The sequence below is a fragment of the Malaclemys terrapin genome, chromosome 7 (assembly GCF_027887155.1).
Source record: "Malaclemys terrapin pileata isolate rMalTer1 chromosome 7, rMalTer1.hap1, whole genome shotgun sequence".
NCBI lineage: Eukaryota > Metazoa > Chordata > Testudines > Emydidae > Malaclemys > Malaclemys terrapin.
The window spans coordinates 62,591,546-62,616,458 of record NC_071511.1 but is presented as its reverse complement, the minus strand read 5'-3'; the positions used below and the strand labels follow the sequence as shown (position 1 = coordinate 62,616,458).

Genomic DNA, 24,913 nt, shown 5'->3' with positions numbered 1-24,913 from the left:
TCCTTCTCTCCCCACAGAGCCCTTTATTGAGAACTCCAAAGTAGAGGGGAGAAGGGAGGGTCGTGGAGCACCCATGGGGACACACATCTCGAAGAACCACAGTTACTGTACAAGGTGAGTAACCCATTCTTTCTTCTTTGAGTAGTGTCATTATGGGTGCTCCACTGTGGGTGACTCTACAGCCGTATCCCTGATGGAGGGGTGGGGCTTCAGAGTCGAGTCTATTACTGATGCTAATAATGTGGAGGCAAACATGGCATCACATGCTGAGTCATGGGTAACATTCATAACATTCTGAAAATGTATGAGCGGATGCCCAAGTTGCTGCTCTGCTTATTTCTGTAATGGGAACATTTTCGATGAAGGCTACAGAAGTGGAAACGGATCTCATGGAACGAGTTTGGATTCCAAATGGAGGTTGCAGATTGCGGGCATGACAGCAATAGTTAATGCAGTTCAATATTCATCTGGAGTCTCTGATCTGATATTGCAGATCCCTTTAATCTGTCTGCAATTGAGAGGAATAGATTAGGAGATTTCCTAAAGTCTTTTGTTCTATCCAAATAGAATGCCACAAAGCTTTCCTGACATCAAGTGTATGCAATATTGCTTCTCTGTTGTTAGGGTCAGGCTTTTGGAAGAAGGTGGGAAGGTGAATGAACTGTTTTATATGGAAGGACGAGGCTACTTTGGAGAGGAACTTTGGGTGTGGTCTCAGTGTGACCTTTGCCTTAAAGAAAATTGTGAAGGGAGGGTGTACCATTAGAGCCCCTATTTCCTCGATCCTCTGAGCTGCCATGATGGACACTAGGAATGCTGTTTTCATAGACAGATGCATAAGTGAGTATGTGGCTAGGAGTTCAAAAGGGGGTTTTGTTAGCCCCCTGAAGACCAGATTAATGTCCCATGCTGGTAAAGGACATCTGATTTGTTGGAAGAGGTTACACATACCCTTGAGGAATCTCTTTGCTGTTGAATGAGCGAATACTGAATATCCGCCTATCTTCTGACAAAAACCTGTTATGGCTGCAAGAAGCCGGAGGCAATTTTGCACTGTCACGGTGGGATAAACCTTCAGATCTAAAGCAATGGCCAGCATTGTCTAGAATGGTGTCCCTAGCCTCTGTTTGCCAGAAGCTGGGAATGAGCGACAGGGGATGGATCACTTGATGATTACCTGTTCTGTTCATTCCCGCTGGGGCACCTGGCACTGGCCACTGTCGGAAGACAGGATACTGGGCTAGATGGACCTTTGGTCTGACCCAGTAGGGTCATTCTTATGTTCTTATGTACCTGGGGAAGGAAGGCTTTGCTTTTGGAGAGTCCAAGACTGCTCCTATGAACTCTATTTTTGTACAGGAGATAGGACTGACTTCTATGTGTTGATGCCAAGCGTGTCAAAGGTGGATTGGATCACAATCATGCTGGACAGCACCTGAGCGTTGGACCACCCTCTCACCAACCAGTCATCCAGGTAGGGAACCACTTGAATTCCTGATTTTCTGAGGAAAGGAGCCACTGCTACCATACACTTTTGTATTGCCATATGGAAATGCGCATCTTTTAAGTTGAGTGCAGAATTCCAGTCTCCAGGTACCAAGGGAGGGGATAATGGAAGCCAGCATGGCTGTGCAAAACTTTATCCTTTTTAAATGTTTGTTGAGGTGTCACAGGTCTAGTATGGGTCTGAGGCCTCATTTTGCTTTTGGGATCAGGAAATAGAGGGAATAAGACCCCTTCCCTCTGTGCAACTGCGGATCCTCCTCTATGGCTCTCAACTGTAGGAGACACTGCACCTCCCAAAGGAGAACTTCCTCATGAGAGTGGTCCCCGAAGATGTATAGGGAAGGTAGTGGGAAGGGGGGATAGAAGTGAACTAAAGAGTTTATCCCAATTCCACTGTGCTTCAGACCCACTGGTCTGTGGTGAGTAGGGTGACCAGATGAGATGAAGAAAAGATCAGCAAGCCTCTGAGTGCAACCCCCCCTTATACATTAAAAACACTTTTTTTATAAATTTAACACCATTATAAACGTCGGAGGCAAAGCTGGGTTTGGGTGGAGGCTGACAGCTCGTGACCCCCCCCATGTAATAACCTTGCGACCCCCCGAGGGGTCCTGACCCCCAGTTTGAGAACCCCTGTCCTAGTGGCAAGGTGTGAAAGCAAAATAGCAGTGTGGCTGCTGAGGACAAAACTGCTTTTTCTTTGGGGCGAGATGCTATTCGAGGAAGGACTGCTAGGCAGAGTTGGCGTTCACCTTTCGAGGAGGGAAAAGACCCTATTTGGACACAGACCGGCTAACCTAGTGAGGAGGGCTTTAAACTAGGTTCGACGGGGACAGGTGAGCAAAGCCCACAGGTAAGTGGGGAACATGGAGACCTGGGAGATGGGTCGGAAACGAGAGGGAGTGTGGGCTATATTGGCAGAGAGAAAGGAGGGTCAGGACAAAACTGGGAGGAAAGATCAAACCAGTATCTTAGATGCCTATATACAAATGCGAGAAGTATGGGTTATTACCCATAGCAGGAAGAACTGGAAGTGCTAATAAATAAATACAACTATGACATTGTTGGCATCACTGAAACTTGGTGGGATAATACACATGATTGGAATGTTGGTGTGGATGGGTACAGTTTGCTCAGGAAGGATAGACAGGGGGAAAAGGGAGGAGGTGTTGCCTTATATATTAAAAATTTACACACTTGGACTGAGGTAGAGATGGACATAGGAGATGGAAGTGTTGAGAGTCTCTGGGTTAGGCTAAAAGGGGTAAAAAACAAGTGTGATGTCATGCTAGGAGTCTACTACAGGCCACCTAACCAGGTGGAAGAGGCGGATGAGGCTTTTTTTAAACAACTAACAAAATCATCCAAAGCCATAGATTTGGTGGTGATAGGGGACTTCAACTATATGTTGGGAAAATAACACGGCGGGGCACAGACTATCCAACAAATTCTTGGACTGCATTGCAGACAACTTTTTATTTCAGAAGGTTGAAAAAACTACTAGGGAGGAAGCTGTTCTAGACTTGACTTTAACAAATAGGGAGGAACTTGTTGAGAATTTGAAAGTAGAAGGCAGCTTGGGTGAAAGTGATCATGAAATCAGAGTTTGAAATTCTAAGGAAGGGTAGAAGGGAGAACAGCAAAATAGAGACAATGGATTTCAGGAAGGCGGATTTTGGTAAGCTCAGAGAGCTGATAGATAAGGTCCCATGGGAATCAAGACTGACGGGAAAAACAACTGAGGAGAGTTGGCAGTTTTTCAAAGGGACACTATTAAGGGCCCAAAAGCAAGCTATTCCGCTGGTTAGGAAGGATAGAAAATGTGGCAAAAGACCACCTTGGCTTAACCACGAGATCTTGCATGATCTAAAAAATAAAAAGGAGTCATATAAAAAATGGAAACTAGGACAGATTACAAAGGATGAATACAGGCAAACAACACAGGAATGCAGGGGCAAGATTAGAAAGGCAAAGACACAAAATGAGCTCAAACTAGCTACGGGAACAAAGGGAAACAATACATTAGAAGCAAGAGGAAGACCAAAGACAGGGTAGGCCAACTACTTAGTGAAGAGGGAGAAACAGTAACAGGAAACTTGGAAATGGCAGAGATGCTTAATGACTTCTTTGTTTCTGTCTTCACCGAGAAGTCTGAAGGAATGCCTAACATAGTGAATGCTAATGGCAAGGGGGTAGGTTTAGCAGATAAAATAAAAAAAGAACAAGTTAAAAATCACTTAGAAAAGTTAGATGCCTGCAAGTCACCAGGGCGTGATGAAATGCATCCTAGAATACTCAAGGAGCTAATAGAGGAGGTATCTGAGCCTCTAGCTATTATCTTTGGAAAATCATGGGAGACGAGAGAGATTCCAGAAGACTGGAAAAGGGCAAATATAGTGCCCATCTATAAAAAGGGAAATAAAAACAACCCAGGAAACTACAGACCAGTTAGTTTAACTTCTGTGCCAGGGAAGATAATGGAGCAAGTAATTAAGGAAATCATCTGCAAACACCTGGAAGGTGGTAAGGTGATAGGGAACAGCCAGCATGGATTTGTAAAGAACAAATCATGTCAAACCAATCTGATAGCTTTCTTCGACAGGATAACGAGTCTTGTGGATAAGGGAGAAGCTGTGGATGTGGTATACCTAGACTTTAGTAAGGCATTTGATACGGTCTCGCATGATATTCTTATCGATAAACTAGGCAAATACAATTTAGATGGTGGGTGTATAACTGGCTGGATAACTGTACTCAGAGAGTTGTTATTAATGGTTCCCAATCCTGCTGGAAAGGCATAACGAGTGGGGTTCCGCAGGGGTCTGTTTTGAGACCGGCTCTGTTCAAGATCTTCATTAATGACTTAGATATTGGCATAGAAAATACGCTTATTAAGTTTGTGGATGATACCAAACTGGGAGTGATTGCAACTGCTTTGGAGGACAGGGTCTTAATCCAAAATGAGCTGGACAAATTGGAGAAATGGTCTGAGGTAAACAGGATGAAGTTTAACAAAGACAAATGCAAAGTGCTCCACTTAGGAAGAAAAAATCAGTTTCACACATACAGAATGGCAAGAGACTGTCTAGGAAGGAGTACGGCAGAAAGGGATCTAGGGGTTATAGTGGACCACAAGCTAAATATGAATCAACAGTGTGATGCTGTTGCAAAAAAAGCAAACATGATTCTGGGATGTATTAACAGGTGTGTTGTGAGCAAGACACGAGAAGTCATTCTTCCGCTCTACTCTGCTCTGGTTAGGCCTCAGCTGGAGTATTGTGTCCAGTTCTGGGCACCACATTTCAAGAAAAAGATGTGGAGAAATTGGAAAGGGTCCAGAGAAGAGCAACAAGAATGATTAAAGGTCTTGAAAACATGACCTATGAAGAAAGGCTGAAGGAATTGGGTTTGTTTAGTTTGGAAAAGAGAAGACTGAGAGGGGACATGATAGCAGTTTTCAGGTATCTAAAAGGGTGTCATAAGGAGGAGGGAGAAAACTTGTTCACCTTAGCCTGTAAGGATAGAACAAGAAGCAATGGGCTTAAACTGCAGCAAGGGAGGTCTAGGTTGGACATTAGGAAAAAGTTCCTAACTGTCAGGGTGGTTAAACACTGGAATAAATTGCCTAGGGAGGTTGTGGAATCTCCATCTCTGGAGATATTTAAGAGTAGGTTAGATAAATGTCTATCAGGGATGGTCTAGACAGTATTTGGTCCTGCCATGCGGGCAGGGGACTGGACTCTATGACCTCTCGAGGTCCCTTCCAGTCCTAGAATCTATGCCCAAAGATCTGAGTGTTGACCTGGAGTCTTTCAGAATACGTGGCTTGTCATGTAGTCTGCTTGGAGAAAAACGGATGACCCTTCAAAGGGAAAGTCTGTTGGACCTCTTGAGGGAGACCTAATGACTGGAGCCATGAACACCTGTGCATTGAAATGGCCAATGCCATGCCCTAGCAGCAGAGTCAGCAGCATCCAACCCCACCTGAAATGAGGTTCTAGCCAATAACTTTCCCTCATCTAGCAACCAAGAAATTCTTGTCTTGCATCCTTTGGCAATGTGTCTATAAATTTTAATATATTGTCCCAGAAGTTAAAGTCATAGTGCCCCAGCAATGCCAGCTGGTTAGTGATCTTGAACTGCAGGCCAGCTTTCTGCCAAACAGGTTGAGTGTTTTAGCATACTTTGATTTCGGGGTAGACACCTATTTCCCCGTCATCTTTCTTACTGGGGGCTAAGACCACCAGAGACCTCACCGGGGATGGGTACACTTCACTAATACTTTACTAGCACTAAATTATCTTTAAAGAATAATAACCATTAAGTACAAGGTCTGAATTAATCAGCAGGCTTTCTATCAGATGCTGAAATGCTGCTTAAAACAACTGCAGTTGGCTCTTCGCCTGGCAAAAGCACGTACAATGACTTAGCGAAGGGACCAGAACAAGGGACATTTAAAATGTGTAACCACTAAGAAGAAAAAAAACTTCACAATACTCCAGTGGGAGAAAAAAAGCCATACCACTTAGCTGAATGTAGTGAGTACTCCTTAGCAGCCTTATTGCTGATCCAAACATTGCACAACTGTCTCTCCACGTGCTTGCAATAGAACATGTGTCTGAAAAGCATCTGGTATCTGGTTAAAGCTTTCCTGGAAATAGAACACAGGAAGAACAAAGATAATAAAGATTAAACCCCATTCTAATTAGCAGACAAGATAAGGTTGCTCTATATACCACACATAAGACAAAACCACCAAAGCAAGAAAATAAAAAGCTATGGCGTCTAACATGACATACATTTTACTCCTCCACCCAGAGATGCACTACTCATCACTAAAGCAACCACAATCATAATTGCCCGAGTAGTGATGCCAGCCTTCCAGCACCCCCTCCTCAAACTCTCCAACACCATGAACAGCCAGTCAGACAGCCCCCCCTCCCCCCTCACCTGACTGTTCTGCACAGTTCTGAAAAAGAAACACACTCATGTCTGTCTGGGGAAGGAGTGCTGGAAGGCTGGCAGATGCCAAAGCATGCAGCAGTGCACCAACTACACTAAAAACTAGTGTTAATGCTTCTACTTTTCACCAAGATTTTTAAGAGAAAAAGGAGAAAGACATGGCCAAGGACCAGGCTCTGGACACAGTGACAGTTTCCTCTACTTGCTGTCAATGCACTAAAAGGGGGAACAGAGGTGGGTGGGGCTGGCACTTCTGTTAATATCTTTGGACACCAAACGTTCAGTGTCACAAAAAGGCCCTTGTGCCCCACCCAACAGATGCAGCTTTCTGCAAAGTTCTAAAGCTCTGCAGCAGAGACCTGCATCCCAAAAGCAGAAACATGAGGGGACCATCTCACAGAACATTTGCTTTTTAAGTATAGCCCTCGTAACAGAACAGACTTTAGTCTAGAGCCTCTCCAACGATAAAAGAAAAGGGTCAGACACCTGGAGGCTATGATACTTTTGCTGACAGTACTTCTCCCAAGTACTCAACTCAATGAACTTGTTAGCTAGTATCTAGCTCTCACTTAAGCCTAACCCCCAGAGTATGGACCACACTCACCTTTAGAGAGCAGAAATATTTTCTTATAAGCATGACTTTTTTTTTTTTAAAGTCTCACAAGCCTGTTGATTTTTAAAAGGTGAGGCCCAGATTAAAGAATATACCATTTTGGTCATTTATTAACAGCTAATTGTGGGATCCCAGGTGAACTCATTTTGTTCCTTCCTGTTGAAAGAGCAACCTCCTGTCTGTTTGTGTGTCACAAGCAGGACTGCCAATGTAACACTGACAGACCCCAGTTATCAGGATCGAACCGGGGACCTCTGGAGCTAAATACATGAGCTCTACTGCATGAGCTAAAATCCATATGGCCCTTAGCTAAAGCTGTAGAGCAGACTCAATCTCTCTTTTAGTGGTCTTGGTGCCACTAGCTGGGACAGAGCACCACACCCAGGAGGTGTGGGGGTTACACCAGCACTTGCTAATGAAGGCAGGAGATTGTGCCGCAGCTTAAGTGGAATTTTCAAACTATCGTAAAAGACGGTTACTCACCTTTGTAACTGTTGTTCTTTGAGATGTGTTGCGCTGCGTGCACGATCTTCGGAAGATTTTTACCCTAGCAACACTGAGTGGGTTGGCTGAGGTGCCCCTGGAGTGGCACCCTTATGGAGCCGGATATATGCCCCTGCCAACCCAGCGCCCCCTCAGTTCCTTCTTGCTGGCTACTCCGACAGAGGGGAAGGAGGGTGGGTTTGGAATGGATATGAGCAACACATCTCGAAGAACAACAGTTACAAAGGTGAGTAACCGTCTTTTCTTCTTCGAGTGCTTGCTCATATCGATTCCAATTAGATGACTCCCAAGCCTTACCTAGGCAGATGTCGCAGAGTGAAGGACCGCTGAACAAAATGCGGCATCACCCCTGGACTGCTGCACTATCGCATAGTGGGAAGCAAAGTATGACCAAGCTGCTGCCCTACAGATCTGCTATATGGGTACATGAGCCAGGAAAGCGGAGGACGAAACTTGAGCCCAAGTGGAATGGGCGGTAAGATGCGTAGTTGGGACACCAGCCAAGTCATAGCATGCATAGATGCATGATGTAATCCAGGACGAGATGCGCTGGGTGGAAACCGGAAGGCCCTTCATCCAGTCTGCCACAGCTACGAACAGCTGGGTCATTCTCCTAAAAGGGAGTGCAGCTGTTGTTCTCGTCGAGAAGCGTGAGGCTTCAGATAGAAGACTGGAAGGAAGACTGCCTTCCATGTCTTGGTTGACATGGAAGGCAGACACCACCTTAGGAAGGAAGGCGGGGTATGGTCGTAGCTGTACCTTGTCCTTATGGAACACTGTATACATTGGGTCCGACGTGAGGGCTCGAAGCTCCGACACACGTCTCGCCGAAGTGATGGCGACGAGGAAAGCTGTACAGCAGCGAGCAAGTGGCCATCGGCTTGAACGGGGCACCCATGAGTCTGGATAGGACCAGGCTGAGGTCCCACGTAGGTGCCGGATGCCGAATTTGTGGGTACAGACATTCCAATCCCTTGATGAACCTGCTGATCATGGGATTGGAGAAAACCGAGCGCCCATTTTCGCCTGGCTGGAAGGCCGAAATCGCTGCTAGGTGTACTCTGATGGATGAAACTGCCAGGCCTTGCTGTTTCAAGGACAAGAGATAGCTTAAGATAGTAGGTACTGGTACCTCCAGAGGGGCAGTATTGCTTAGGGCACATCAGCGGGAGAAACGCTTCCACTTGGCCAAATACGTGGACCTAGTAGAGGGCTTTCTGCTACCCAAAAGTACGTGCTGCAACGAGCGGGAGCAACGTAGCTCAGATTGAGTCATGCAGCATCCATGCTGTGAGATGGAGGGATTGCGGGTCCGGATGACATAGTCGGCCGTGTTCCTGAGTGATCAGGTCCGGCCACAACGGGAGTGGAAGTGGGGTGGTCACCAACAGATTGAGGAGAGTGGTATACCAATGTTGCCTGGGCCACGCCAAGGCGATCAAGATTAAGCGGGCCATGTCTCTGCGCAACTTGAGAAGGATTTTGTGGACTAACGGGAATGGAGGAAAGGCGTAGAACAGGTGGTCTTTCCATGGTATCAGGAAGGCCTCCGATAGGGAGCCCGGGGAGTGCCCCTGGAGAGAGCAGAACACCTGGCACTTCCAATTCTCGCGAGAGGCAAAAAGGTCTATTTGGGAAAACCCCCACTTCCGGAAAACAGAATGGATAACGTCCAGGCGAAACGACCACTCATGAGCCAGAAAGGATCTGCTGAGGCGATCTGCCAAGGTGTTTTGGATTCCTGGGAGAAACGACACCACCAGGTCAATCGAGTGGGCTATGCAGAATTCCCACAGGAAAATGGCTTCCCGACAGAGGGGGGGACGATCGCGCTCCCCTTTGTTTGTTGATGTAAAACATGGCCGTTGTGTTGTCTGTGAAAACTGCGACACAATGACCCTGAAGGTGTTTGCGGAACACCTGACACGCCAGGAGTACTGCTCTCAGTTCCTGTACACTGATGTGCAGGGATATCTCTTGTGTGGACCAAAGGCCCTGTGTGCGAAGGTCCGCAAGGTAAGCGCCCCAGCCCAGAGATGATGCGTCTGGGGTTACGACCAGGGAGGACTGTGGGGCATAGAATGGCATCCCCCCGCATACGGAGTTGGGGTTCAGCCACCAGACCAGGGAGGTTAAGATTTCCGTCAGTACTGTGAGCAGGCATGCCCGGGCGAGATTTGAATCCAGGACTGCTCCGATGAAGTCTATTCTTTGGGTCGGCTCCAAAGTGAACTTTTCGACATTGAGCAGCAGGCCCAGCTGTCTGAACAAGCTCATGGTGAACTGAACATGAGATTGCACCTGGAGCTTGGAGCGACCCTGAATGAGCCAGTTGTCGAGGTACGGAAACACTTGGATCCGATGTCGATGGAGTGAGGCAGGTACGAGGGCCGTACACTTTGTAAAGACCTTTGGTGCAGTGGATAGGCCGAAGGGAAGGACAGTAAATTGGAAGTGCTGTTGGTTGACCACAAAGCGAAGGAAGCGCCTGTACAGCGGGTAAATCGCTATGTGGAAGTACGCATCCTTCATGTCAAGAGCGGAGTACCAGGCTCCAGGGAAGGAATAATGGTCCCCAGGGAAACCATGCGGAACTTCAACTTTACCATATATTTGTTGAGTCCACGCAGGTCCAGAATGGGCCGCAGCCCCCACTTCGCCTTGGGGATTAGGAATTAGCAGGAGTAAAACCTACTGCCCCGCAGTTCCTTTGGAACCTCCTCTATAGCTCCGATAGTTAGGAGCATTTGGACCTCCTGTAGGAGGAGTTGCTCGTGAGAAGGGTCCCTGAAGAGGGATGGGGAGGGAGGGTGGGAAGGGGGGGGACGGACAAAACAAATTGAAGGCGGTATCCACTCTCCATCGTGCGTAGGACCCAGCGGTCTGACGTTATGCGGGACCACACAGGGAAGAAATAGGAGAGGCAGTTGGTGAAAGGTAGGGAAGGATCCTGTAAGGAGACTGGTGCTCCGCCCTCGGGCGCACCTTCAAAGGTTTTTTTGGGCCCCGCCGATGGTTTAGGGGGGTCCTGGGTCTGGCCCGTCTGAGGACCAGATTGTCTCCTCCTACCACCCCGGCTACGTCTTCTAGAGAAGTCCTGTCTCGGCCGGGGGTTAGGTTAGGTGCGCTGTGATTGGGGTCGTAAGGGCCTACGTTGCGTCACCAGGGTATGCATGCCCAATGAACGCATGATGGCCCGGTTATCCTTAAGACTCTGGAGTCCGTTCTGTCTGAAAATAGAACATGGCCATCAAAGGGCAGGTCCTGGATAGTTTGCTGCAGTTCCCGGGAAGACCGGACACCTGCAGCCATGAAATGCGGCACATAGCTATGCCCGAGGCTAGAGTCCTAGCTGCCGAGTCTGCCGCATCTATCGAGGCCTGCAAAGATGTCCTGGCTACTTTCTTGCCCTCCTCTAGCAAGGCCCTGAACTCCTCCCTGGACTCCTGAGGAACAAGCTCTTTGAACTTTCCCATCGAGTTCCAGGTATTATAATTATAATGACTCAAGAAGGCCTGCTGGTTAGCCACTCTGAGTTGTAGGCCGCCAGTAGAATAGATCTTGTGGCCGAATAAATCCAGGCGTCTACCATCCTTGGATTTAGAAGCGGGAGCTTGTTGGCTCTTTCCCTCTCATTAATGTACTGTACAACGAGGGAGCACGGTTGGGGGTGAATGTACAAGTACTCATAGTCTTTGGAGGGGACTTCCTCTCCACTCCCTTGGCAGTGGGAGGAATAGACGCCGAAGATTGCCAGATTGTATTGGCATTAGCCTGGATGGTCCGAATAAACGGCAAGGCTATACGTGTCGGGGTATAGGCAGATAAAATGTCCACTACCGGGTCCTCGACCTCCACCACCACCTCCACCTGGAGGTTTATGTTTTGTGCCACCCTGCGAAGTAAGTCTTGGTGTGCATGGAGGTCTACAGGTGGGGGGCCAGAGGAGGATGTACCCGCCACCGCCTTGTCAGGCGAAAACGAGGAGGATACGCCCAGGACTAATGGGTCCTGGGGCAAATCTTGCTGGGGGAGGGGAGTCCGGCTGCTCTAGGTCCACCATGCTAGAGGCATGGGCATGAGCAGAAGGTAGGGCCGTTGCCTCCAAGCCCCCCAGGGGGTGTGTGGAGCAACTGACAGTGGCCTCTGGGACCCGGGGTTCCGAGTGGGCACACCGAGAAGCCCCGAGGGGACACCTTGGGCCTGATGGCATGCTCATGGGGTCCAAAAGGACCATTGTGGGGGTCCCTAAGCAGGATCCTGCCTCTCGTCGTGCCATTGGCTAGCACCGTCCGTGTCTTGGTCATGGACGTGGTAGCCACTTTCTGCGTGGGACGACCTCGAGTTGGGGTGGGACGGCCAAGGTGGAGTTGACCGCTCATGCTGGGTCGCACTGTCCTGCGTTGTTGCCCTGCGCTGCGGAGATGAAGATCAGCGCCGCGGTCTTGAGTGGTACTGCGATCTGGATCGGGACCGACGGTCGTATCGGTGCCGGGAGGCAGATCTGGATCTCGATGAAGATCTACGGGCGGAGCGGTGCCGGGTTCGACTCCGAGTAGATCGGAACTGGGATTGGTGCCGGGAAATGGACTGGTACTGGCTGTAGCAGGACGAAGATCTTCGTGAGGCGGAGCGGTGCCGTGGACGAGACCAACGGCTGGATCGGGACCGTGACCTGGATTGGGACCAAGATCGGTGCTGACACGTCTCGCTCTGCGACGGAGGGCGCATCATGGAGGGCTTCCCTTTCAAGGGAACAGCCTGCACTGGCGGTACTGAAGGTTGCGACAATCCCAGCTCGGTGAGCGCAATCAGATCACGTGCCGTGGAGAAAGTAAAGTCTCCGGGGTGGAAGGTAGACCGAGCTCGACCACGGTATGCACTGGGGAGCTTATGTGCACCGGACTCCACAGCGCTTGTGGCGCCGGAATCGACAGTACTGGAGTTGGAGCCTTCGAGAGGTGGTCCGGCACAGAACGCTGCTCCCAGGGGGGCACAGGCGGTGCCGGCAACTGCATCGGAGCAGCAGGTTGCTTGCGCTGCTTCTTAGATCCCAGAGATAGCGAACAGTGCAGTGCTGGAAGCGGTGCTGGAGACGTCCAGTGCCAGGAGTCTTTGCCGGTGCCGGATCACGAAGCTCTTGTTTCCGGTGCCGGAGGCGCGCTTTGGACCAACGGCCCCAGGTCTCGGCGCGGGGCCGAGGACATTGGGCTAAGTGCCACTTCCATCAGGAGCTGCTTCAAGAGAAAGTCCCGCTCCTTTTTAGTCCAAGGCTTAAATGCCTTACAAATGCTGCACTTATCTGATTGATGGGATTCCTCCAGGGACTTCAAACAGGAGTCGTGGGGGTCTCCCGTAGGCATCGGCTTAAGGCAGGCCGAGCACGGTTTGAAACCCGGAGACCTAGGCATGAGCCCGGGTACCAGGAGGGACGGAAGGGGAGACACCCCTTACCTCCAATTACCATGTACACTAACAACAATAACTACAACTAGAAACTACTAACAACTACTCTACAAATATAAACGAGCTAAGAGCTAGGGAAGTGGAAATCAGCTAAGCCGCGCTCCACAGTTCCAACTACCATCACGGGCGGTCAGAAGGAACTGAGGGGGCGCTGGGTCGGCAGGGGCATATATCCGGCGCCATAAGGGCGCCACTCCAGAGGGTGCCTCAGCTGACCCACCGAGTGTTGCTAGGGTAAAAATCTTCCGACGATTGTGCACGCGGCGCGCATGCATCTAATTGGAATCAATATGAGCAATCACTCGAAGAAGAACTTGGTCAAATAAAAATCAAATTTTCATCACAACACTAAAGGTATTTCTCAATGACAATGGTTTGCTTCATTTTGTTTCAAGAGCTACTACAGAAGTGCCTTTTTTTAAAATAATGATGGAAATGTATTTCCCTAACTCTTTTCTCATTCAAAGAATGGCTGATCCATTTGCTCAAACTTTAAAATAAGAATTCACCTTCAAGCAGAGACTTAACTTGGAATATTTCTGCCTGAAAGGCAACCATTTCAGAAAGCTATGAGTGACTACAATAGGGGACGGTGAGGGTTAGACTGGAAATACATAGGCAATCTTAAGTTATAAAATATGTTGCTAGAATTTCCAGCTAAGTTTTATGTTTTTATATAGTTTAAAACAGAAGCCTGAAATTCTAAAGACGCCTCAGGTATTTTGGTCATATAACCAATAATTTGCCAGTGTTTTAATGCACATAAAGTCATGGTCTAAGGATCTAACAGGCATAGCAATGGAAGTAAATTACCTCAGTACTGCCCTTTTACGTATCACTAACCTAGGTAGTTTACATCTTCCAAGAAAGAGACATTCTGTTGTTTTGTCTTGTTTTTTTAAACTACTGTATGAGTTCTGTGCAGAAGTAGGTTTGCGTTTTTCCTTTGTGGCCTAATACTTTACCTGTTTATAATGAGTGACAGAGGCCATTTGACAATGTAATCAAAAGAAAATGCTTCTAGGCCACTGAGAGTGAGCTCTGTAGGATCAGCATTGATAATAGCCTTTTCCTGTTTCGTTTCAATGGCCAGAACTCTCAAGAGCTGTGTAATGAGATCATGGGGCATCAGGTCAATCTGTAAAGAAACAAAGAGCAGGAAAAAGATGTTGCTGGACATTTTCTATTATTGTTTAGCTGCAGGCATGTGTGGCAAGAGGACTGGTCTGAATGCATTGTACAAAGTGTTGTTAGATTCATTCTCAAGTCTTGAAAACAATACCCAATTAAGTAATAGCGACTTGTACAGTATCCATCATGCTGTTGATGGGCTAATCAGCAGTGTCAGTTCTGGTGACATTAGCGCATGAACAGATAGAAGAATGGTCAATTTGATGTTTTGTGGAGAGATCATTAACCTCAAGACAGCTAAACAAGGGGCAGCAAAGATCCATCTCTGCTGAATGTCAGTTACTACTGGACAGCTAGACCTGAATAAAGCTTCAAGAAGCTCTTGGGACTTTCATGCAAAAGTTTCTGAACATAATAGGTAGACAGACGCTACTAATTGACTCAAACACTTCATTTTATTATTTTGGGCTATGGGGTTCAGAGCTAGAAATAAAAGCGGAAGTACCCACTCAGCAGTACTGCGTCCACCACATCCTTTCAGCACAGGAGTCAATAACGAAGCAGGAATAGAAGTGGAAAGGAGAGTATCCTGAGACAGCTGAAGAGGGCTTTTACTTCCATCTATATTTTCTAGGATTCTTTGCTTTGCTTTTACAATTTTCTTTAAAGCATATGGATTTTTCTAGGACATGGATGGGCCATACTACTCTATTTCAGATTATTTTCTGCTTATATAGACACTTACCTTTAAATCATCTTTAAATGGGTCTGTGTTGGCAGTGCTCATTCTCAAGGCTAATTCAAGCAAAGCTTCTAATCTAGTAGGTATAATGTCATCTACCGGCTTTTTCAGTTCCTCTTCTGTTAGATCCATGAAGTGAACAAAGAAATCTCCTTGGTCCATTAGGAAGTAGTGCTTTATAGACCTGCTTGACAAAATGCAAATACAAAAAAGAAAGGAGTTAGAAAGTAAGTTAAGTTTCAGAGTGTTAGTCTGTATCAGCAAAAAGAACGAGGAGTACTTGTGGAACCTTAGAGACTAGCAAATTTATTTGGGCATAAGCTTTCTTGGGTTAAAACCCACTTCATCAGATGCATGCAGTGGAAAATACAGTAGGAAGAGAACATGAAAAAATGGGGGTTGCCATACCAACTCTAACTGGACTAATTAATTAAGGTTAGTCTATTATCAGCAGGAGAAAAAAAACTTTTGTAGGGATAATCAGGATGGCCCATTTCAAACAGTTGACAAGAAGGTGTGAGTAACAGTAGGGGGAAAAATAGCACGGTGAAACAGTTTTTTGTTTGTGAAATGACCCATCCACTCCCAGTCTTTATTCAAGCCTAATTTAATGGTGTCCAGTTTGCAAATTAATTCCAATTCTGCAGTTTCTCGTTGGAGTCTGTTGTTGAAGAATTGCGACTTTCAGGTCTGTAATTGAGTGTTCAGGGAGGTTGAAGTGTTCTCCGACTGGTTTTTGAATGTTATAATTCTTGATGTCTGATTTGTGTCCATTTATTCTTTTGCGTAGAGACTGTCCGGTTTGGCCAATGTACATGGCAGAGGGGCATTGCTGGCACATGATGGCATTTATCACATTGGTAGATGTGCAGGTGAACAAGCCCCTGATGGTGTGGCTGATGTGATTAAGTCCTAGGATGGTGTCCCTTGAATAGATATATGGACAGAGCTGGCAACGTGCTTTGTTGCAAGGAAAGGTTCCTGGGTTAGTGTTTTTGTTGTGTGGTTGCTGGTGAGTATTTGCTTCAGGTTGGGGGGCTGTCTGTAAGCGAGGACTGGCCTGTCTCCCAAGATCTGTGAGAGTGATGGATTGTCCTTCAGGATAGGTTGTAGTTCCTTGATGATGTGCTGGAGAGGTTTTAGTTGGGGGCTGAAGGTGATGGCTAGTGGCATTCTGTTACTTTCTTTTTTGGGCCTGTCCTGTAGTAGGTGACTTCTGGGTACTCTTCTGGCTCTGTCAATCTGTTTCTTCACTTCAGCAGGTGGGTATTGTAGTTTTAAGAATGCTTGATAGAGATCTTGTAGGTGCTTGTCTCTGTCTGAGGGATTGGAGCAAATGCGGTTGTATCTTAGAGCTTGGCTGTAGACAATGGATCGTGTGATGTGGTCTGGATGAAAGCTGGAGGCATGTAGGTAAGTATAGCGGTCAGTAGGTTTCCGGTATAGGGTGGTGTTTATGTGACCATTGCTTATTAGCACTGTAGTGTCTAGGGAGTGTATCTCGTGTGGACTGGTTCAGGCAGAGATTGATGGGAGGGAAATTGTTGAAATCATGATGGAATTCCTCAAGGGCTTCTTTTCCATGGGTCCAGATTATGAAGATGTCATCAATGTAGCGCAAGTAGAGTAGGGGCATTAGGGGATGAGAGCTGAGGAAGCATTGTTCTAAGTCAGCCATAAAAAAGTTGGCATACTGTGGGGCCATGGGGTACCCATAGCAGTGCCGCTGACCTGAAGGTATATATTGTCCCCAAATGTGAAATAGTTGTGGGTGAAGACAAAGTCATAAAGTTCAGCCACCAGGTTTGCCGTGACATTATCGGGGATACTGTTCCTGACGGCTAAGTAAGTTAACTATCCGTAATGCTAAATGTAGAAAAAAAAAAAAAAAGGAGCAAAAGCCATCAGCTCTCAGTCAGTATGCAGACTCCCATGTAGAGGATGGATTTTCCTGTGACTGGACATACAACTAGAACTATGATGTCTTCCTTTTTCCCCACCCTCAGATCCAGGTGTTTGTGTGTTCAGATTTTTATTAAACATGTGCCCCATTCCTGTGCAAAAATTCTCTTGAAAACATGCATCTTACCTTTGGATCAGAACAATCAGGTAGGGCTCAGCCTAGAGAAGGTTCTGTCCCCAGTGCCTGACAACCTAACCTTGGTCTATCCAACCGCATCACTCCTGTGCAGCATAGCTGTCCTGGAGGATGAGGAGATCTCTAAAGTAGCCAGGACCCAATCCATTCAGAGCTGTCAATTAGGTGCAGTATCTTGAACACTCTAATGTGAAGATGCGAAGTTCACAAAACATGTGTGTGTGATATGTTTGCATAGGCTTTTGCTGCTAATGAGGTGAGCTGCCATGTGGAGTGTCAATTTCAGCCTTCTTGTGATGGCTGTGTTAAGCCCAAGGCACAGTGAACTGCAGTAGTCTAACCTGGGGATAATGAAAATGTAGTTCTTATCTAAACAAGAGGAGGAAGAGGGCCAGAGATGGATGAGGGCATTCCTTGTCCTTTTGGCAATTTTTATGTCCAGGAGCAAAGGTGAGTCCGGCATGACCCTGAAACTGTGTGTCACCTGGACAATCTGATGCCCTTGATCACTGGCAAGTTTAGTGTATGAAGTCACTCAAAATGTGCCCCTTCCTGCTGTCATCATTTTTGTCTCTCTTATATTGAGCTTGAACCAACTACTCTCATCCATCTGCTGCTATCTTCCAGGGGCTGAGACATCTTGATGATGGCAGGAGTCGAATCAGTGAAGGAGACATACAGTTGTGACATCTGCATGTTGCTGACGCACGAGTCTATGGTGTCTCATGATCACTCAGCAAGAACTCAAAATAGGTGTTAAAGAGGGAAAGAGTGGGGGACTCTGCCTGAGACAGGATGGGTGATGGGGAGTAGTTCCCTACAACAATTCTCTGGGATCTCAACCATAGTTAGTCCCCAAAGCTTGGGTGTTCACCAAAAGCACAGTAGGGCTCATACTAGTAGATCTCTCAGCAGCCTTCAGTGTATCAGCAAAGACATTTATTTCCTGTCTAAAATAAGAAGTTCATATATCAACCCCAGCAGAGTTGTTTCTGAGCAGTGTTCTGGCCTGAAATCTGACTGTGGTACCCAGGACACTGACAGAGGACATACTCTACTGGAGCTTGAAAGCCAGCAACTTTTCAATGTCTTGGCCAAAAAAGGGGAGATTGGAAACATGGCAATGGTTGGTGAGCTATTAGCACTAAGTGGAAGCTTCTGAAAGATGGCTTCAGATGATCTTCAGAGGGATTCTGCCTGTTCCTAGACAAGGGCAACAAAGGTGTGACAAGACTATGGTGATCAACAGATGGCTCAGGCAGTGGTGCTATAAGGAGGGCTTTGGGATGTATGGCCACTGGGATGCATTCATGGACAGAGGATTGTTCTCTTGGGATGGACTTCACCTGAGTAGGGACGGAAATAGACTTCTAGGATGGAGGCTGGCACAACTGATTAAGAGAGCTTTAAACTAGGAATTGGGGGGAGATGTCCTAGTAATCTCCACGCCGGATTTTAACATTGAGAGGGAAGAAAACGAAGTAAGAAAGGATACAGCCGTGGGTAGGAGAATGGACATAAGGAGGAAGGGTAATGTAGATACCAGTCTAACAGGTGATACTGGCAGTAGAATGTCTGGGCATAATCGGGTAAAGAATGTGAGCGAAGCCAAACAGCAAAAATTAAGATGTTGGACACCAATGCGAGGAGCCTAGGTAACAAAATGGAGGAACTAGAGTTACTAGTGCAGGAAATGAAACCACATATTATAGGGATAACAGAAACATGGTGGAATAGTAGTCATGACTGGAGTACAAGTATTGAAGGGTATGTGCTGTTTAGGAAAGACAGAAATAAAGGCAAAGGTGGTGGAGTAGCACTGTATATCAATGATGAGGTAGACTGTAAAGAAATAAGAAGGGATGGAATGGATAAGACAGAGTCTGTCTGGGCAAAAACCACAACGGGGAAGAAAGCTACTGGAGCCACCCCTGGGATAGTGCTTGGGGTGTGGTATAGACCACTGGGATCTGATTAGGATATGGATAGAGACCTCTTTAATGTTTTTAATGAAGTAAATCCTAATGAGAATTATGTAATCATGGGAGACTGACTTCCCATAGACTGGAGGACAAGTGCTAGTAATAATGATAGGGCTCAGATTTTCCTGGATGCGATAGTTGATGGATTCTTTCACCAAGTAGTTGCTGAACCAACAAGAGGGGATGCCATTTTAGATTTGGTTATGGTGAGTAGTGAGGACCTCATAGAAGAAATGGTTGTAGGGGACAACCGTGGTTCGAATGATCATGAGCTAATTCAGTTTAAACTAAATTGAAGGATAAACAAAAATAGATCTGTGACTAGGGTTTTTGATTTCAAAAGGGCTAACTTAAAAAAATTAAGGAAATGAGTTAGGGAAGTGGATTGGACTGAAGAACTTGTGGATTTGAAGGCGGAGGAGGCCTGGAATTACTTCAAGTTAAAGTTGCAGAAACTATCAGAAGTCTGCATCCCAAGAAAGGGGAAAAAATTCATAGGCAGGAGTTATAGACCAAGCAAGCATCTCAGAGAGGTGATTAAGAAAAAGCAGAAAACCTACAAGGAGTGGAAGATGGGAGGGATCAGCAAGGAAAGCTACTTTATTGAGGTCAGAACATGTAGGGATAAAGTGAGAAGGCCAAAAGCCATGTAGAGTTGGACCTTGCAAAGGGAATTAAAACCAATAGTAAAAGGTTCTATAGCCATATAAATAAGAAAAAAAAAAAAAAAGAAAGAAAGAAGTGGGACTGCTAAACACTGAGGATGGAGTGGAGGTTAAGGATAATCTAGGCATGGCCCAACATCTAAACAAATATTTTGCCTAAGTCTTTAATGAGGCTAATGAGGAGCTTAGGGTAGGATGACAAATGGGAATGAGGATATGGAGGTAGATATTACCACATCTGAGGTAGAAGCCAAACTCGAACAGCTTAATGGGACTAAATCGGGGAGCCCAGATAATCTTCATCCAAGAATATTAAAGGAACTGGCACATTAAATTGCAAGCCCATTAGCAAGAATTTTTAATGAATCTGTAAACTCAGGGGTTGTACTGTATGACTGGAGAATTGCTAACATAGTTCCTATTTTTAAGAAAGGAAAAAGTGATCTGGGTAACTACAGGCCTGTTAGTTGGACATCTGTAGTATGCAAGGTCATGGGGAAAAATTTGAAGGAGAAAGTAGTTAAGGACATTGAGGTCAATAGTAATTGAGACAAAATACAACATGGTTTTACAAAAGGTAGATTGTGCCAAACCAACCTGATCTCCTTCTTTGAGAAGGTAACAGATTTTTTAGACAAAGGAAACGCAGTGGATCTAATTTACCTGGATTTCAGTAAGGCATTTGATATGATTCCACCTGGGGAATTATTAGCTAAATTGGAAAAGATGGGGATCAATATGAAAATTGAAAGGTGGATAAGGAATTGGTTAAAGGGGAGACTACAACGGGTCTTACTGAAAGGTGAACTGTCAGGCTGGAGGGAGGTTACTAGTGGAGTTCCTCAGGGATCGGTTTTGGGACCAATCTTATTTAATCTTTTTATAAGTGACCTTGGCACAAAAAGTGGGAATGTGCTAATAAAGTTTGCGGATGACACAAAGCTGGAAAGTATTGCCAATACAGAGAAGGACTGGGATATCATACAGGAAGATCTGGATGACCTTGTAAACTGGAGTAATAGTAATAGGATGAAATTTAATAGCAAAAAATGCAAGGTCATGCATTTAGGGATTAATAACAAGAATTTTTGTTATAAGCTGGGGATGCATCAGTTGGAAGTAACAGAGGAGGAGAAGGACCTCGGAGTATTGGTTGATCACAGGATGACTATGAATTGCCAATGTGATATGTCTGTGAAAAAAGCTAATGCGGTCTTGGGATGCATCAGGTGAGGTATTTCCAGTAGAGATAAGGAGGTGTTAGTACCGTTATACAACGCACTGATGAGACTTCATCTGGAATACTGTGTGCCGTTCTGGTCTCCGATGTATAAGAAGGATGAATTCAAACTGGAACGGGTACAGAGAAGAGCTACTAGGATGATCCTAGGAATGGAAAACCTGTCTTATGAAAGGAGACTCAAAGAGCTTGGCTTGTTTAGCCTAACCAAAAGAAGGCTGAGGGGAGATACGATTGCTCTCTATAAATGTATCAGAGGAATAAATACCAGGGAGGGAGAGGAATTATTTAAGCTCAGTACCAATGTGGACACAAGAACAAATGGATATAAACTGGCCATCAGGAAGTTTAGACTTTAAATTAGACGAAGGATTCTAACCATCAGAGGAGTGAAGTGAAGTTCCCCTTCCAAGGGGAGCAGTGGGGGAAAAAGACATATCTGACTTCAAGACTAAACTTGATAAGTTTATGGAGGAGATGGTATGATGGGATAGCCTAATTTTGGCAATTAATTGATCTTTGACTATTAGCAGTAAATATGCCCAATGGCCTGTGATGGGATGTTAGGTGGGGTGGGATCTGAGTTACTATAGAGAATTCTTTCCTGGGTGTCTGGCTGGTGAGTCTTGCCCACATGCTCAGAGCTTAGCTGAGTGCCATATTTGGGGTTGGGAAGGAATTTTCCTCCAGGGCAGATTGGCAGAGGCCCTGGGGTTTTTTTTGCCTTCCTCTGCAGCGTGGGACATGGGTCACTCGCTGGAGGATTCTCTGCACCTTGAAGTCTTTAAACCACAATTTGAGGACTTCAATAGCTCAGACATAGGTTAGAGGTTTGATACAGGAGTGGGTGGGTGAGATTCTCTGGCCTGCGCTGTGCAGGAGGTCAGACTAGACGATCATAGTGGTCCCTTCTGACCTTAAAGTCTATGAGTCTATCTGCAAGCGCTCTTCCAAAGAAGCGTTTATGGTCTGATATAAAGTATTCGTTGGTGGTCTTGACCAGGCATGAATGACAGGTAGCAGTTCCAGAAGCCAGATACACCTCAGAGCTTCCAGAACCTCTATCCAGGGGATTGGTCTAAATTCCACCAGAGGAGGCGGGACAGGAGGCAACCTTGGCTCTGGAGAAGTTACCTTTGTTGCAGTGAGGTCCTCTGATTCTAGCAATTTTGTTTGTGAAATAGGCAGAGAGCTCTCTACAGAGATAGGGGCTCTGGTTTGCAAGGATTCTGGGTCTGTTAGGTATCTTACTGCATGGACCAGCTTTGGGAGTCATGATTTGACAAATGCAATTGTATAAGGTTCTTTCAGTTGCCTTCAAGGCTGTAGCAGATGTCCACAGGTAGGTACTCACCTTTTCAGGGACTGACCATGAGGAATTTGCACCACAGGTGCTCCAGCCTTCTGCTTTCACACTTTATTTGATGTGGTCTTTTGAGAACCACAGTGACCTATGCGGGAAATATGGGCGAAGGAGCTATTTTAAGGCTTGCTTGTTGAGGTTTCTGGCCAGCAGCTAATTGCATCGTTCTACTAGGTTGTTTTTGCACTGGTCTTTTGGCTGGGTGGTTTCCCCCACTTAGTTCTGAAGGTTTTGAGGGACCAAGAACTTGGGTCATACAGGGATCTACAAATATGCTTGACAACTGAAAGTTTCAGATAGAATACATCTGCTGCTGGCTGAACGGATTACATACAACATAGAAGTGGACGATAATTAAAACCAGACTGGACAAATCACTACGAAGCATCCTATTAAGAATGATCCTGCACTGGCCCTAAGGAATACATTGGATGATTTAATATGTCTATGATTCTGTGAATTCCAACTGAGATACATTTTTGACCTAATATTTGACAGAGCCATTTGTTTTTCACATTAAACTCACAAATCTAGTTTGCTTTATTTTTACAGATCAGAATTTCTATTGGAACTGCAATGATGTAATGGTAACATGGCATGGAAAAAACCCAAAAAGGTGAAAAGATCATTACTTCACTATTAAATACAAACATTAATATATATTTAGGAAATAACTCAAACCTCAAATGAGCCACAAGTTCTTTTTCCTCCATTAGGAAATCCAGAAGAACCTTGCTAGCATAGTTATAAGCTTTTTCTATTTGCTCCACATATGCTCGCTCTTTCAATGTGTAAATGACCTCTTTAGCCTCAGGGCAGGTAACATCACAACCACATTCTCGAACAACATTTAAATATTTCCCTAAAAGAAAAAAAAGTGGCAGCTGCTGTTTAGTCTGACTAATATTAATGCAATTAATTTGCACTCTCTCAAACAGGTAGACATTTAGGCCAAAACTTTCAAATATAAGGGTATAATTTTCAAAAATGTCTATGTGGTTAAGAAGTCAAGAGGACGCAAGCACTTTTAAAAATTTTACCCTAGGTATCTAAAATTAGACTCCTAAATCCACATATAGGCACTCAGAACTGGCCTGATATCCAGAAATGCTGAGCAACCTTAGCTCTGAATGAAGTCAATGGGAGTTGCAGATACTCAAAACCTTTGAAAATCAGGGATTATATCTCAGAAACGTGGAGCACCTAGCACTTCTCACTGAGAACAATGGGAACTGATGGGATGTTGGAGATTTGTGAAAAACTGGATTACTTCATTTATGTGCCTAAATCAAAGCAAAGACCTTTTGAAACTCAGGCTTGTTGTAGGTGCTGCGCCCTTCTGAAAGTCAGGCTCCAGGCTACATGTGAGGATTTCAAAGCAGTTTACAAAGACTCACAACCCACTTTTGTGAGATAAGTATGGATTACAGGGCTGTCAATTAATCGCAGTTAACTCACGTGATTAACTAAAAAAAATTAATTGCAATTTAAAAATTAATCTCGATTAATCACAGTTTTAATCACACTGTTAAACAATAGAATACCAATTTAAATTTATTAAATATTTTGGATGTTTTCTACATTTTCAAATATTTTGTTTCAATTTACACCACAGAATACAAAGTATATAGTGTTCACTTAATATTATTTTTATTACAAATATTTGCACTCTAAAAATGATAAAAGAATAGTATTTTTCAATCACCTCATACAAGTACTGTAGCGCAATCTCTTTATCGTGAAAGTGCAATTTACAAATGTAGATTTTGTTGTTGTTACATAACTGCACTCAAAAACAAAACAATGTAAAACTTTAGAGCCTACAAATCCACCCAGTCCTACCTCTTGTTCAGCCAATCACTAAGACAAACAAATTTGTTTACATTTACGGGAGATAATGCTGCCCACTTCTTATTTACATCACCTGAAAATAAGAACAGGTGTTCTCATGGCACTGTTGTAGCCAGCATTGCTAGGTATTTACATGCCAGGTATGCTAAACATTTGTATGCCCCTTCATGCTTTAACCACCATTCCAGAGGACATGTTTCCATGCCGATGAGGCTCGTTAAAAAAATAATGCATTAATTAAATTTGTGACTGAACTCCTTGGAGGAGAACTGTATGTCTTCTGCTCAGTTTTACCTGCATTCTGCCACATATTTTGTGTTATGACAATCTCAGATGATGACCCAGCATATGTTCGTTTTAAGAACCCTTTCACTGCAGATTTGACAAAACGCAAAGAAGGTACCAATGTGAGATTTCTAAAAGTAGCTACAGCACTCGACCTAAGGTTTAAAAAACTGAAGTGCCTTCCAAAATCTGAGAGCATGTTTTCAGAAGTCGCAAAAGAGCAACAGTCCAATGCAGAAACTACAGAACCGGAACCACCAAAAAAGAAAATCAATTTTTTGATGGGGGCATCTGATTCAGATGATGAAAATGAACGTGTGTCAGTCCGCACTGCTTTGGATCGTTATCGAGCAGAGCCTATCATCAGCATGGACGCATGTCCTCTGGAATGGTGGCTGAAGCATGAAGGGACATATGAATCTTTAACGCATCTGGCACATAAATATCTTGCGATGCTGGCTTCAATAATGCCATGCAAATGGAGATATCCCATCTCCTAGAACTG

At 45.3% G+C, this 24,913-nt stretch overlaps 1 protein-coding gene across 4 annotated transcripts in view; it reads right to left on the bottom strand.

Annotated features, from left to right (window-relative positions):
- The window catches only part of TUBGCP2 (tubulin gamma complex associated protein 2), an 89,963-nt gene that overhangs the window by 24,680 nt on the left and 40,370 nt on the right, over nucleotides 1-24,913 (bottom strand). For all 4 annotated transcript variants that reach the window (XR_008445661.1, XM_054034580.1, XM_054034579.1 and 1 more), the window contains exons 10-13: nucleotides 22,954-23,134; nucleotides 14,928-15,108; nucleotides 14,017-14,189; nucleotides 6,029-6,157 (exon numbers count right to left, since the gene is read on the bottom strand). Coding sequence is in view for 3 of the 4 variants with exons in the window: in XM_054034580.1 (XP_053890555.1) it covers nucleotides 6,029-6,157; nucleotides 14,017-14,189; nucleotides 14,928-15,108; nucleotides 22,954-23,134 (664 nt within the window). In the remaining variant the exon portion in view is untranslated. The remainder of the gene's footprint in view (nucleotides 1-6,028; nucleotides 6,158-14,016; nucleotides 14,190-14,927; nucleotides 15,109-22,953; nucleotides 23,135-24,913) is intronic.